Consider the following 15,940-nt stretch of genomic DNA (forward strand, 5'->3'; position numbering starts at 1 on the left):
CTTCCCAGTACCGAATGTTGTGATGATTTTTCTTCAGGTAGCTTTATCTCCCTGCTACTCCCAGTATATGTGGCCTTTTAAAATCAACTGACTCCTTAATCACTCCATTAGGAAAGGTAGGCAGTTTTATACTAGAAACCATGAACTTGTCAGGAGCTTAACTAAGCTGGGAAACAGAACTTATCTGCCAGGTGCCAAAGGAACAACGAACTACAGAAAAGGGTTAAGGCTAATCTCCTGCTGAAAGGGACTAATCAAGTGTCTAACCTGGGCAAAGTCCCATTCCATCTTGTTGATAGTGGTGCTGGTGGTGAGTTTCTGTATTTCATTTCTTTTGTTTATTTAAATCGGTCTTACTCTGTCAGCCAGCCTGGCCTGGGGCTCACTGTTTGGCTCAAGCTGCCCTCTAATGTGGGACAATTCTCCCCACTTACTCTACTGAGTGGGGGGATTACAGGTGTGAGTCACCACACCCACCTTTCCCCATTTTTCTCAGAACGGTTGAGAGGTAAATGTATTGGCACAGATGAAGGGACAGTCTCCCTGTTGAATGAACCCCAGACAAAAAGCTTTGATGGTTTTAATCAACCTGGGGTTAGAGAAAGCGAAGAGGCAAGGCTAATAATAGAAAAGAACTGAGTCAGGGTAGAGAAAAGTGAATCCAAGTTTCCCCGTTCTCTCATACAGCAGTCTTGGCAGAAGCTCTTGAGGGGAATGTAGCTGTAGGCCTGAGAGACCTAGGAATGCAGGTGGCAGAGATAGGGAGGCAAATCTCCCAAGAACAGGCTGTGCCGGGCCAGCCTGAGTCCTTGACCACATCCTTCAGAGACTGCGGTGAATTGGCTGTGCACCAAGTCTAGGTGCAAGCTGCCATTTGTCTCCCACCACCATCCCATAGAAGCTGCCAGGGAAAGCCTTGTCGTTGCCTATAGGCAGTCCTAGAAGAAAAATCACCTTTAGGACTCCTCGTGGGTAACTCAGGAAAAATGACAAACCAAAATTTCCTTCCCTTAGAACAGTGAATTCAGGGTATTCAAGAAACTCAAGAAAATTGCGAGAATGATGCTACCACATGATGTATAGAAGCAATCCAGTCTACAAGGGAAACAGGCCCTTAATTCCATTTTCACTGAACTATATAAACATCTGACATTTCCTGTCTGCAGAGACACCTCAAAATGTAAATTCAGAAAAGTACCATATGGGAAATCGTAGCCAGGACAGACCTAAGATTACCCTTCACATTTAATTTTTTAGTATCATCAAATAATTTTGAACCTTTTATAAGGACTAATGACAGAGAATTCATAATTAAAATATTAGAATTCCTTTTATAGCCATTGTGACATGAATATAAATAATTCTAACCCAAATGATTAATTTCCCTCTCAAAGGAGGATTCCAGAAGAGTGTCCTTACTTTGAAACTCTTCCTAATTCTTTTAAAATTTTCATTATAAAGAATTTATTGAAATTATACATTATCTAGGATGAGATATTAGGGTTCAAACTGCTCTAGTTTAGTTATAATGCTTTTCCTCATCCTTAGTAGCTGACATCTGATTGTGTCAAAGCAACAAAGGATGCAGATAAAGGTAAGTCTAAGGAAGATGGTGTGGTAGAATGTAATTGAGAGCAACAGGAGAGGGGAATGAGAATGAGACAAGGAAATACAGTCATTCTATCAGGTGTGAGTGAAGTACTGTTAGAGCAGTCATTTAAAGGAGTCAGATAAACATGAGTTACGAAGATAAGAACCAAAACAGGCTCAAATCTTCCTAGTGTGACAAGAAAAGTGTATAGAAAAAAGGAAAATAAAATACACAAGACAGCAATTTTCTAAAAGCTGTAACCAGACAGTGTTGGGGCTGGAGAGATGGCTCATGAACTAAGAGCATGCACCGCTCTTTCAGAGGACCCGGGTTCAGTTGCCAGCATGCTTCGGTTCAAGGAATCTGAAGCTCCTTTTTTTGTTTGTTTGTTTGTTTGGTTGGTTTTGTTTTGTTTTTTTGTTTGTTTGTTTTTCAAGACAAAAGGGTTTCTTTGTGCAGCCCTGGAACTCACTCTGTAGACCAGGCTGGCCTTGAACTCAGAAATCCACCTGCCTCTGCCTCCCAAATGCTGGGATTAAAGGGGTGCGCCACCACTCTCCGGGTTAGGAGGAAAGCTCCCTAACTGACTTGCTCCCCATTGCTTGCCCAGCCTGATTTCTTACATGACTCAGAACTACCAGCCCAGGGTTGGCACAGCACATAGGAGGCTAGGCCCTCCTACATTAACCATTAATCAAGAAAATGCTCCACAGACAAGCTAATAGCCCAATCTAATGGAGGCAATTCCTTGATTGAGGTTTCTTCTTCCCAGGTGACTCTAGTCTGTGTCGATGTGACAGAAGCCAACCAGCATACTGGGTTACTACAGATTTGTGTCTTTGATTCCTTTGTCTCTGCAGCAAGTGAGAGGGAATTTCGTTAGGCTGCAGGCCTGCATCTCAGAGCTGCGCATGTTAGAGGTGGAAGGTTGTTACAGACCACATCATACCTTACTGCCGCTGGCTGTAGAGGATGGGCTCCAACAGTTCAAACAACTGAGCAGATACATGGCCACAAGTGCTGCTCAGCCCTGCACTTCCCTGGAGGTGAGTGATGCTGGTTGCAGGGCAGAAGCCATTTTCCCATTTCCATCTGTGCAGGTGATTCATTATTTATTATCCTTATGTTGTTCTGTTTCATATACATTGAGTGTCATTTTCAAGGCTAGATGTTCAGCTACCTGCAAGTAGAAGATTATTTCCCTTTCCCATAACCTGTAACCTAGTCAGTCCTTTTTTCTTTTCTCCTCGATACTTTGTCCTTTTTTTCTGTGCACGCACGTTCATGTGTGTGTGTATGTGTGTGTGCATGCATGCATGCATGCATGCGTGCGCACAGGCGCGTTTTGGATACCCAAGACCTGGAATTAGATGCAGTTGTAAGTTGCCCAATCAGGCACTGGTTCGGTCCTCTGAAAGAACACCAAGTGGTTTTGTTTGTTCAGTTATGTTGTGTGACCGTGTGTAGGTATACACATGTATATGCAGGTGCCCACAGAGACCAGAAGCATTAGATCTCCCAGAGCTTGGGGTCCAGGCAGTAATGAGCCGCCTGCTGTGGGTACTGGAAGCCAAACTCAGGTCCTCAGGAAGAGTAATCCATGCTCTTAACCACTGAGCAATCTCTCCTGCTCCAACAAGTGCTCTTAACTGCTGCCATGTTTCCAGTCCCGTCCACTCCGTTCTTAACATGCAGAAGGGCATCAAGAGAAACTGAAAGCAGGAGCCAAAGTGAACCATAAGGAAAAACTGAAATAAAAGTGAAATCTGAGTACACCTGCCTCCAGATATTTAGAATTTGCAAGGTAATCGTTAAATTGCCTACATTAGCTCTGTTTTCTATCTGTCTGGGTAACCATGAAGCCAGATAGGGAGGGTCACACCTGTAATCTCAGAATGTAGGAGGTTGAGGCAAGCCTAAACCAGCCTGGGCTCTGTGGTTAGTTCCAGGCCAGACTAGGTTACAGAGTCAAACCTTATCTCAAAGAAAGAACCCAAAATAAACAAAAAATGTAATTGTCTTTAATCAAAATTTTTAAAACTTTATTTTTATTGTTTATATACATCACATCCCAAACCCAGTTTCCCTTACCTCCACCACCCCTCGTCCCCCTCTCTCCCTTAGATCCACTCCTCCTCTGTTTCCCTTCAAAAAAAAAAAACAAAAACAGGCTCCCCAGGGATATCAACTGAATGTGGCATAACAAATTACAATAAGACTAGGCACAAATCCTCATATCAATGCTGCATGAGGTAACCCCATAGGAAAAGGGTCCCAAATGCAGGCAAAAGAGACAGAGACACCCCCTACTCATGATATTAGGGGTCCCACAAGAACAGCAAGCTATGCAACCATAACAGATATGCAGAGGACCTAGCTCAGACCCATACAGGTCTGTGATCGTCTCTTCAGTCTCCGTGGGCCTCTATGAGCCCTGCTTACTTGATTCTGTGGGTCATTTTTTGTGATGTCCTTGACCCCTCTGGCTCCTCCTCCTTCCTCCCCTTCTTCAGGCTTCCATTGGCTTCATCTAGTGTTTGACTGTAGGTCTCTGCATCTGCTCCAATAGCTGCCAGAGGAACCTCTCTGATGACAATTGGGCTAGACACCAATCTATGAGTATAGCAGAATATCATTAAGAATCATTTCATTGACTGTTTTTTTGTTTTGTTTTGGTTTGGTTTGGTTTGGTTTGGTTTGGTTTTTGGTTTTGGCCAGTTATATTTGGTTCTATCCTGGGTTTCTGAGCTGTCCTGCCTCTGATTCCTGACCATCCAAGCATCGTTAATATGCAGTTCTCTTGGCATGGGCCTCAAGTTGGACCAGTTATTGGTTGACCACTCCCACAAGTTCTGCACCCCCTTTACCCCAGCACATCTTGCAGGCAGGACATATTGTATGTTGAAGGTTTTGTAGCTGGATTGATGTCCCAGCCCCACTGCTGGGAGCCTTGCCTGGTTATAGAAGGTGGCTGGTTCAGGCTCCATATCCCCATTACTAGGAGACTTCACTGGGTCACCCTTGTAGATTATAGGGAGTTTCGATTGCATTAGCTTTCTACGTCATCACCCCTCCCCATACACCCTAATTCTAGTCATCTCTCCCAAAACTCTCTCCCTCCATCTTGCCTGCCTTCTGAATCCTACTGTCCCCATCTCCACTTGCCCCCAGTTCACCTGCAAAATCTGTTCTATTTTCCCCTGCCAGGAAGATCCATGCCCCCACCCACTCAAGCCCTCTTTGTTACTTAGCCTTTCTGGTCTGTGGATTGTATCATTATTTTCCTTTACTTAACAACTAATGTCCACTTTAAGTGAGCACATACCATGTTTGTCTTCTGAGTTAACTCTTTCAGGATGACTCTTTCTAGTTCCATCCATTTGCTTGCAAATTTTATTGTTTTTAACAGCCAAGTAATACTCCATTGTGTAAGTGTGCTACGTTTTCTTTATCCAGTCTTCCATTGAGGGACATCTAGGTGGTTTCCAGTTTCTGGCTATTATGAATATAGCAGCTATGAACACAGTTGAGCAAGTGTCCTTGTGGTATGGTGGAGCACCCTTTGGGTATGTGTCCAAGAGTGGTATGGCCTGGTCTTGAGGTATATTGATTGCCCATTTTCTGAGGAATATTGGTCTTTAATCAAATTTTGACTTAAAGAGACTAAATTTTCTTGGGATTAGCAAATGCCAAAATTGATGCTATTCTGATGCCAGGCTGAGACACTCTTTAAAAATCTTAAATAAGTTATGGGTGGCTATTCTGTGGGTACATTTGTGAGTGGGGGTTAAAATAGTCTGTTTTGGTAACCTCCAGCTGCAAACAGATGACTGGAAAAATAATAGCGTGGAGCTTCCCATTTCCAGTTTCACATGTAAATTGTCCTAACAATTATTAAAATGCTCTACTTCCAAAAAAAACCCAGAACTCTAACTTATGTAATAAGAATGTGTAATAAACCAAGCTTGGGAAATTCAATCATCCAGTGCACATGAAACACTAATGGGTGGAAACTACCCAAAATTCTATTCCATATGGACTGGAACCGGAAAAATGAGGACATGCTGACACCTACTGGTCACTGAGCAAAACTCACCCCAAAAGGTAATTGGTTTGCACACCACTATCCACTAGGACACTGCATACCCACAGATCTGGTTTTACAGGTTTTTTTGAGACAGGGTTTCTCTGTGTAGCTTTGGAGCCTGTCCTGGAACTCACTCTGTAGCCCAGGCTGGCCTCGAACTCACAGAGATCTGCCTGGCTCTGCCTCCGGAGTGCTGGGATTAAAGGTGTGTGTGCCGCCGCCGCCCGGCTGTTTTACAGGTTTGAACTGGAGCCTTAACCCTCAAATCCCCTGTCAGGAAAAGGAGGAATTCAAAACTCGTCCTCTCAAAGAAGAAAGCCTGACTGGTGTTACATAATATATGATATAGATTGCTTGTTATTTTATATATATATATATGTGTGTGTGTGTGTGTGTGTGTGTGTGTGTGTGTGTGTGTGTGTATATATATATAGAGAGAGAGAGGCATTATTTGCACGTGTTGGGCTGCACTCTACCACCCAACTATATCACCAGTCCCACTTTGTCATTTATTTTTTAGATCTTCGGTTGTATAACTATCTCTCAATGGTCTTACTTTGGCTTTATGTTGCCTGATTAGGTTTTCTGATTATTCTGTGTTTCTGCACCCATCCTGTTGTGTACACCTGTCATTCTTCCTACACTCAACCCATATAAGTTCCCTCTTATCCTACCTGCCCCCCCCTTTCCCATTCCTTCTCCCTTTACCTCTTCAATATAATTTCCCATGGCTTTCTAAAACTCTGTTGCTCCTGATAACGTTCCAGACTTCACCCTTCCACCTGTTTTCTCAGTTGCCCTAACACTGATCCCTGTCCTTACTCAGCCTGTTTCCTGGCCTCAGGAACTTATGACTTAGTGCATACTGTACTATTCTTGTTTCTTTGTATCCCAAGTTATTGAAGTTAAATGATGAATGACTGTTTCCAATATTATGATATTTACATTGTGTAATAGCTTCTGCAGTTCCCACAACACCACTCCAAGATTGAACTATGAGTGGTGTGTGGGTGGTGCCCAACATCCCGGCACATGGACTAAGGGTTTAACTACTACACTATATCACTCACAATTGACTGTGGAGGTATGTCACCTCAGCCCTACTAGTCCTGCCGAACATTGCAAATACTTCAACTGAAAAAATACAGCTGAATCTTAAAAATTCCAACCAATGACATAACCCTAGATACCCAAGTAACAGTGAAGAAATACAAGAAACATGAAGAAATCAAGACAGTGTGATTCCTCCGAAAAATGTCAATTCCCCAGTGATGGGTTCAGCGAAAGTGAATTAGATGAAATCCCACACAAAAAAAAATTCAAAAAAATAATTATATGAGTGTGTAACAAATCAAAGAATACACAAATAGACTCCTAAGTGAAATCAAGGAGCATTAGAATAAGCAATATACCACGGAGATAGTCCACACCAATATTTATTGTAGCATTATCCACAACAGCCAAGTTATAGAGTCAGTCTGGATGTCTCTCACCAGAAGAATGGATGAAAATGTGGTTTATGTACACAGTGGAATTTTGTTCAACCAGAAAGAAGAATGAATTACATCATTTGCAGAAAATGGATATAACAAGAGATTTTCAAATTAAGTGAGTTAAATCAGATTCAGAAGGACAAAAGTCACATTCTCTCACTTGTGGATCCTAGATTTTATACCGATAGATAAAAATCATATGTATCAATGACATAAAGTAGAAACAAAACTGTCTAGGAATGAGGAGGACTAATGGGATGGGGAAGGGTTGGAAGAACGAGGGTTATATTCAACCCCTCCAAAACCATTCAAAAAAAAAGAAGGTAGAATAAAATATTTGGTATTAAGAGAAAAGAATTCACCAAGCTACAGTGTATGAGAATTATCCTTGTAGGGGGTGGAGAGAAGGAAAATAATACAGGTTAGAAATATATATCAATGCCTGAGAAGTGAATCATATCAAAGAAGGTATATGAAGACTTTTTTCTTAGTCCTAATTCATGAAACATGACATTTTGGTCAAAATAACAGCAACAACATGTTGGTTGTGCATACACACATATGTTTATAAGTAAGCTAAATCAGTGGTAGCAGTGATATAAAAGACAGGTGAAAAACTAGGGGTTAAACTAGGGGTTTTGTTGCATGTTTGAGAGTCATGGCCTATTCTGGCCTCAAACTTGCAATGTCTTGAACTTCTGATTCTTCTGACTCCACCTGCCCAGTTCTGAGATTATAGATATGTGACACAATGCTTGGCTCAAAATTATTGTTGTAGCATGCTTATACATCTGTAACAGAGTGGTGTTCTTTGAAAGTGGACCTGATGAGTCATGAATATAAATACACATTGCAAGCTCTTGGGTGACCACTTTGTAAAGTTTAAAAAAAAAGTATAACCAGTGTACTAAAAATAGAAAAGAATTAAAAATCATAGGAACTGCTCAACTAAAGTCATGAGAAACACAACAACGTGGCTCAAGGTAGGGTGTTTTCCAAGTATGTAAAAAGCCCGGGTTCAATCCCTGCAGAGCAGAGAGAGAGAGAGAGAGAGAGAGAGAGAGAGAGAGAGAGAGAGAGAGGAAGGAGGAGGAGGAGGAGGAGAGAGGGAAAGTGAAACAGGAAAAAAAAGCATGTGTGACAGACATAAAATAGTGATAGTATACGTCAGTCCCAGTGTCACTAATTGCTTTGAATGTCAGTGACCTAGAAGGCCTAGTTAAAACAGAGAATGTCGGAATGGATCAAAAGAAAGACTTGATTATGTTTGGTCTACAAGAAACCCACACTAGAATTTGCTCAGCCACTAACAGCGCTTGCTGCTCAAGATTGAGAACCTGAATTGGGTCCTTGAAACCCACAGTAGAAGGAGAGGACAGCTTCTGAGAGTGGTTCCCTGACCTCCATCCTTACACCATGGCACACACACATGCACCAATAATAAATAAAATAAATGATTTAATTTTAAAAAGAAGCCCACCTTAAATATAAAGATAGAGATTAAAAGAAAGTGTGTGACCATGGATCTCTGCATCCGCTTCCACCAGTCATTGGATGAGAGTTCTATCATGACAGTTAGGGTGTTCGGCCATCTGATCACCAAAGCAGGTCAGCTCAGGCACTCTCTCGACCATTGCCAGTAGTCTATTGTGGAGGTATCTTTGTGGATTTCTGGGGACCTCTCTAGCACTCTGCTTCTTCCTATTCCTATGGGGTCTTCATTTATCATGGTGTCTCTTTCCTTGAACCTCCCTCAACTGAATCTACCATGCTGGGCTGAATCCCCAGGGGAGACCTTGCCTTGGAAGAGGTGGGAATGGGGGGTGGGTTGGGGGGGAGAGGCTGGGGGTGGGAGGAGGGAGGACAGGGGAATCCGTGGTTGATATGTAAAATTAAATTAATTATAAAATAAAAATATTTATTTAAAAAAAGTGTGTGGAGAAAAACATATACCAGTCAAAGCAAGATGAGTTGTATTAATTCAGGCAAAGAAACATCAAGGTACACAAAGTTATCAGGGACAAAGAAGAATATTACATAATAATAAGAAATCAGTTATTCCAAATGATGTGATAATTCTTTTTTATTTTTTAAAATTTTTAACAATTTTTAAAAAATATTTATTTATTATGGGGTGTGGTGGTGCACACCTTTAATCCCAGTACTTGGATTAAAGAGGCAGCCAGATCTCTGTGAGTTCGAGGCCAGCCTGGTCTACATACATTCCAGGACAGCCAGAGCTACACAGTAAGACCCTGTCTCAAAAACACACACACAAAATTTACATGCATGGACGTTTTGCCTGCACGTATATAAGTGCATTGCATGCACACACTCAGTGCCCAGAAGGCCAGAGCAGGTTCTGAATTCCCTGAAACTGGAGCTGTGGAGGGTTGTGAATTGAGCCCATCCTTGAAAGAACAGCCAGGGCTCTTAACTGCTGAGCCATCTCTCCAGCACCAATATAATGTCACTTTTTTAAAATTATATGAAGATTTTATAGATTAAAAATAAACAGTGATAAAGTTAGATTAGTCAAACATATGACACAGGAATGTAAACACTCCCACAACCTAGACATGACCATTTTACTTCAGCAAAATGGTATCGTTTGTCATATAAATGTACTGTTTGTTAGATTTTACATTTATAGTTTACTTATGTTCAATTTAAATTGGATTTCAGTTCAACACGATAAGAACTAGAGCCATATAGAATTCATGTTTTGTTTCAATGAATGCATATTTAAGTAAAGTGCCACTAAAAGCAATTTCTGAACAGTAGGAGTCCATAAGATAATTTTCTCCTCTATGTATTCAAATATAAGATAGATGATACACTGAGGCTGTTCACAAAGTATTCTCCTTTGTGGTTGTCTTCAGTGACTGAGAATATGGTGACTTCTGTCCAAAGACAACCTTGAGGGGACAGAGGACTATTTTGAAGCTTCTGAGCCAGGAAGGTTCAGGCACCACACTTAGGGTCCAAGACATGAAATTAGAGGAGTTCTGGTATCCTCTGATGGAGGAAAATAAGGATGAAGACACGGAGGAAGCTATGAAGCGTGAAGCTACGCAGAATTACAGATGTTAAGTGCCTTCAAGCCAGGCACCACCCTCACGACAATTCTGTTACCTGTGGTATATTCCTCGCTCGATAGATGAGGAACTAGGGTTCAGGAAATTTAGTAGTTCATGTAACATCACAGGGCTAGAAAACAGCAGAAGCAGGTCTCCTCACCATTGTCGTTTCCACCATAGCTTAGCTTCTGGAAGCCACCAGTGAGCTCTGAGAGGAAGACCCACGATCAAATTCCCTGCCAGGAATCTCCAAGCATAAATTTTGTTAAAATGACCAGACCGGAACAATATTCATCAGCTCCCAAAGCACAGGAGGAATAGGCAAGAGGGCTGGATTATTGAATGGCTCACTTTATGCATCAAGTTGACAGGGCCATGTGTTACCTAAATAGCTATAGATAATTATACATTGTTCTTTCCCCCTTTTATTGAAAATAACTTTTTTCTCATAAAATATATCCTGATTATAGTTCCCCTCCCTCTGCTCCTTCCCGTTCCTCTCTACTTCCCCTCCCATCAGGTCCACCCCCTTTCTGTCTCTCATTTTACCCTTTGAGTGTTATAAATAACGCATCTTTGAACACCACTATACAAGGGTCTGCTTGAGGGCCTGTTTTCAATAGCTAAAATGTTTACACCTAGAAAGTTAATTGCTGAGTCATATGCTAATTGTACAGCTTACTTTTGAGAACATCCAAATCTTTTCCATGTCATTGTCAACTTTACATACCTGTAAATAAAGCATAAATATTCTGTCTTTAAAAAAAAAAGAAAACAAACAGGCGTCTAAAGGATAATAATAAAATAAAAAATAATATTATAAAACAAAAACTGATACATTGGAGTAGAATGAAGAAGAAGAAGAAGAAGAAAAAGAGCCCAAGAAAAGGCACAAGAAATAGATGAAGACTCAGAGCCCCACTCATTTGAATACTCAGGAATCCCATAAAAACACTAACCTGGACGCCGGGCGGTGGTGGCGCACGCCTTTAATCCCAGCACTCGGGAGGCAGAGCCAGGCGGATCTCTGTGAGTTCGAGGCCAGCCTGGGCTACCAAGTGAGCTCCAGGAAAGGCGCAAAGCTACGCAGAGAAACCCTGTCTCGAAAAACCAAAAAAAAAAAAAAAAAAAAAACACTAACCTGGAAGCTGTAATATATGCACAAAGGACCTGTAGGGTAAAAAGAGATAGTGTGTGTGTGTGTGTGTGTGTGTGTGCAATAAAATTAAAAACTAAGATAATTTTTTAAAAACCATGACATGATGTTGTGATATCATAACATCATGATATAACAATTCTTGTGTGAGAGTCTTACATAGATGCACAGTGTCATCTACGTGAGGCAAGAATGTAACAGAACTGCAAAGATGAACAGATGAATCCACTGTTTTTACTGGAAACCTCAGCACTCTTTATCAGAAATGGACAGATCCAGCAGGAAGAACAACCTATAGGGTGTAACTGAACTCATTAGACAAATCAAAAGGATTTAATCAGCATCTATATAGAATGTCATCTAAAAACAGACAAATGTATAGTATTCTGAAGCTCAAATGGAACACACACAAAGTTGGCCATACTGTGGGCTGTAAAGGGCTCCCTAGCAATTTCATACAAAAATCATATAGTGTCTGCCCTCAGACCGCAATTGAATTATACTAGAAACCAGTTCCAAAGATAACTGAAAAGGCCACGTGTGGTGACACACACCTGTAATCCAAACACTAGGGAGGCAGAGGCAGGTAGATCTCTGTGAATTCAAGCTCCATGTAGAGAGTCCCTATCTCAAAAAACAAGCAAAAGAAAACAAAGAGAGCTGAAAAGGTCAAAACACACGTGTGCACACGCGTGTGGGGGCACGCGCGAACACACACACACACACACACAAAATGAAGCAAAGATGGAAAATCTCAGAAAGTTCAAAAATACTTTGAACTAAGAAAAAAATGGAAACACAACTTGAAATTTGTGGGATACAGTAAAAAAACAGTGCTGAAAGGGAAAGAGAACTGAATCCATATATTAGAAAAAAAATTATATTTGATACTCTAAGCTTCCACTTTAGGAAACTAAAGATAAATGAGAACATAAAGTCCAAGTAAGCAGAAGAAAAAGAATAAGGATAGAACAGAAATCAATGAAGTTGAAATTAGAAAACACCCATAAAATAAAATAATACTGACTTTAAAACTGAAAAAAATCATACATAGAAATTTTTAAATGAATCTTTTTTAAACATTATGTATATATAGAGAGAATTAATTTTAAAGGCAAATAATCCAAGCAATAAGCAAATGAGCTGAAAAGACACTTTCCAAACGAAGGAATGAGGCTAAAGACCTTAAGAGATGGCTCACCCAAAAAATCATACAAGTGGCAAGAGGGCATATGAAGAGATGACCTACATGGTTCGTCATCACAAAATACAAAGAAAAACAGCAAGCATCACCGCCCTCCTATCAGACGAGCACAGTCCAGAACACTAATACCAAATGCTGACAAGGATATGGGGCAACTGAAACTTGATCTAGTTTTAGCAGGAAGACAGTTTGGTGTTCCTACAATGGTTAATATTGTCAACTTGACAAGATCTAGAATCACTTTGGGGACAAACTTCTAGTCATGTCTGTGAGAGAGTTTCCGGACTGGGTTGACTGAGGGGAAAACTCACCCTAAATGTGGGTGGCACCATTCCATAAGTCAAGGACCTGGACTAATTAGAGAGCAAGCTGAGCAGCAGCATTCATACCTCTCTGCTTCCTGACTGTGGACACAGTGTGGCTGTCACCCCATTCTCCTGCCATCATGCCTCTCCTCCATGATGGACTGCATCCTTTGAACTGTAAGCCTGAATAAATCCTTCCTCCCCAAAGTCTCTCCTTGTCAGATTTGACCTCAGCAATGAGAAAAGTAACTAACATGGTTTCTTACAAAATGTAACTAAAATTTTATCATACAATCAAACACTTAGGGCTTTTGTATCTACCTAAAGGAGTTAAAGACTGTGCCCACACACCTAGATGATTATAGTAAGCTTCATTTATGCTTTCCAATCTTGGGAGCAGCACAGTGTCTGGTCTTTTTTTTTTTTTTTTTTTAGGGATTTTATTTTTTTATTTTGGAGACTTTCATATATGCATACAATGTGTTTTGATGAAATCTACCCCCATTTCCTCCCCTCTAGCACCCCCAAACCCCACCACCACTTTTGCCTCCCAACTTCACGTGTTCTTTTTTTAAACCCAAGGTTCCTTTAGTAGTGCTGCCTATATATATAAGGATGTAGGGCCACCTACTGGAGCATGGGCAGCCTCTTAGAGGCCACATCTCAAAAGGAAATTGGCTCTCCCTCTCCCAGAGGCCATCAGTTGCAAATAGCTAGAGGTGAGACTTCATGAGCCCCTCTCCTATCTGTGCTGGGGTTTGAGTGCCTTGTTCTTATACAGATCTTGTGCACGCAGTCACAGCCACTGAAACACAAGGTCTCTCAGTAGATTAACAGATAATACATTGTGGTCCATCCAGACAATGGAATACCATTCAGCACCTAAACTAAATGAGCTGTCTTTGAGTCACAAAAAGGCATGGAAAAACCTTAAATGTACATTACTAAAAAAAAGGAAGCCAATATGAAAAGACTACATTATTTGTGATTCTAAATATACAGGACCCTGGAAAAGGCAAAATTATGGAGACAGTAAAAAAGGTGACTGATGAGCTAGGAATATAGTTCAGTAAGAGAGTATGTGCCTAGCAAAGATAAGGCCCTGGGTTCAATCCCCAGTACTGAAATTTAAAAAAAAAATGCAGTAAGAAGAATGGGAAAATAAGCAAAGAGGATTTTTAAGGCAGTGAAAACATCCTGATATTTTAGGTAAATGTCATTGTATGTGTGTGCAAACCCATAGAATGTACTACACTAAGCACTTATCCAAATGTAGACTATGGATTTGAGGTTATTATGACTTTTCAATTGACAAGAATCACTTGCAGTAAATGTACTGAGCTGGTAGAGGAAAATAAGGCGGGAAAAACTATTCATGTGTGAGGGCAAGAAGTAAGTGTTATTGTGTCCTTCTCAATGTTACTGTGAACCTAAAACTATTCTGCAACAGTAAAGCATTCAGAACTAACACTAACAATTGACTTCCATCTACAGCCCTCTTTGCTAATTAAAAACATCTACATACAAAATAGTTGCATATGTAATTGTCTTCCAGAGTCTCAAAATCCAAGGCAAAACTGATCATTGAAAACATTCATTTCAGTGGTGTAAAAGATCCTAATTATACACAAATGCCTTAATATTTCTTCAGGTCCAACATACTGGTCGAGGGTTAAGTACATTTTAGAGTCAAAAGAAACCATTGCTCTGGATCCGTGCAAAGAGAACAGATCCATCTGAGAATGCAATACATGGAACCACCACTGGAAGAGGCGCCATGAGCTCTCTAAGATGTAGGGCACATGTAGTGAGGGAAACCTCAGTACCCTGTTCCTCACTTTTCCTGTGAAAGAAAAATATTTTGAGCAGAGGAAATGCTACCAGTATTTTTTTTTTTTTTTTGGTTTTTCGAGACAGGGTTTCTCTGTGTAGCTTTGTACCTTTCCTGGAACTCACGCTGTAGCCCAGGCTGGCCTCGAACTCACAGAGATCTGCCTGGCTCTGCCTCCCAAGTGCTGGGATTAAAGGTGTGCACCACCAACGCCTAGCTAAAAAAATTTTTTTACCAAGGATGAATAAAAAAGACCAGAACAAGGCCGGGCGTTGGTGGCGCACGCCTTTAATCCCAGCACTCGGGAGGCAGAGCCAGGCGGATCTCTGTGAGTTCGAGGCCAGCCTGGGCTACCAAGTGAGCTCCAGGAAAGGCGCAAAGCTACACAAAGAAACCCTGTCTCGAAAAACCAAAAAAAAAAAAAAAAAGACCAGAACACACTTATGGTTTCTCCCTGGTCATTGTCTAGGCACTATCTACAAACTATCTGGGATTACTGGGAAGGATTTTGATGATTAATTGTTCCATCGGAATTGGCCGCATGGAACTTTATTTGTATCACTTCCTAGCCTGCTGACTAAGATCAAGTGAAGTTTTATTCCTAAATTAATTTAAATCTCTCTCTCTCTTTGTACTAAACACAATAGCTACTACCAAAAACTTACAAGTCTGTCTTCCAGAATAGATTGTATGTCCCTCACTCTGGATATCAAGAAAAGCAAGCATCTTCATTATTGTCATGGATTTCATTTTAGATTACTATCCTGACTTCTCAGCCTGGAAAAGAAGTGATCAGACACCTGGAGGAAGGGCTGAAAGACATAAACCTGCTTAGTGTCAGAAGGCTGCAAGTGGTGGAGATCACGAGAGACATCCAAGAGCATATGGACTCACCGTCCCCCATTGAAGAACCCAGCAGTGGTGGTAAGAACTTTGCTTTTTGCTGTTTCCCATGCTGGTCTTGACCTAGCAGTCTTCCTGCCTCAAAAATGTTTATGTTGGGGCTGGAGAGATAGCTCAGTGCTCTAGTCACTTGTTGCTCTTATAGAGGATTCAGGTTTGGTTCCCAGCACCCACATGGTGGCTTGCAACTGTCTGTAACTCCAGTTCTGGGGGATCCCATGCCCCCTTCTGGCCTTAGTGGGCACTGAATATGCACATGGTACACAGAAGTACCTGTAGGTAAAACACCC

The 15,940-nt window shown here is 41.1% G+C and overlaps 1 protein-coding gene across 3 annotated transcripts in view; it reads left to right on the top strand.

The window, feature by feature from the left end:
• Window positions 1–15,940, top strand: part of M1ap (meiosis 1 associated protein) — a 90,516-nt gene that overhangs the window by 22,449 nt on the left and 52,127 nt on the right. For all 3 annotated transcript variants that reach the window (XM_015987842.3, XM_076566991.1, XM_076566990.1), the window contains 2 exons: window positions 2,452–2,637; window positions 15,503–15,671. In XM_015987842.3, the coding sequence (XP_015843328.3) occupies window positions 2,452–2,637; window positions 15,503–15,671 (355 nt within the window). The remainder of the gene's footprint in view (window positions 1–2,451; window positions 2,638–15,502; window positions 15,672–15,940) is intronic.

Source organism: Peromyscus maniculatus, chromosome 3 (genome assembly GCF_049852395.1).
Source record: "Peromyscus maniculatus bairdii isolate BWxNUB_F1_BW_parent chromosome 3, HU_Pman_BW_mat_3.1, whole genome shotgun sequence".
Taxonomy (NCBI): domain Eukaryota; kingdom Metazoa; phylum Chordata; class Mammalia; order Rodentia; family Cricetidae; genus Peromyscus; species Peromyscus maniculatus.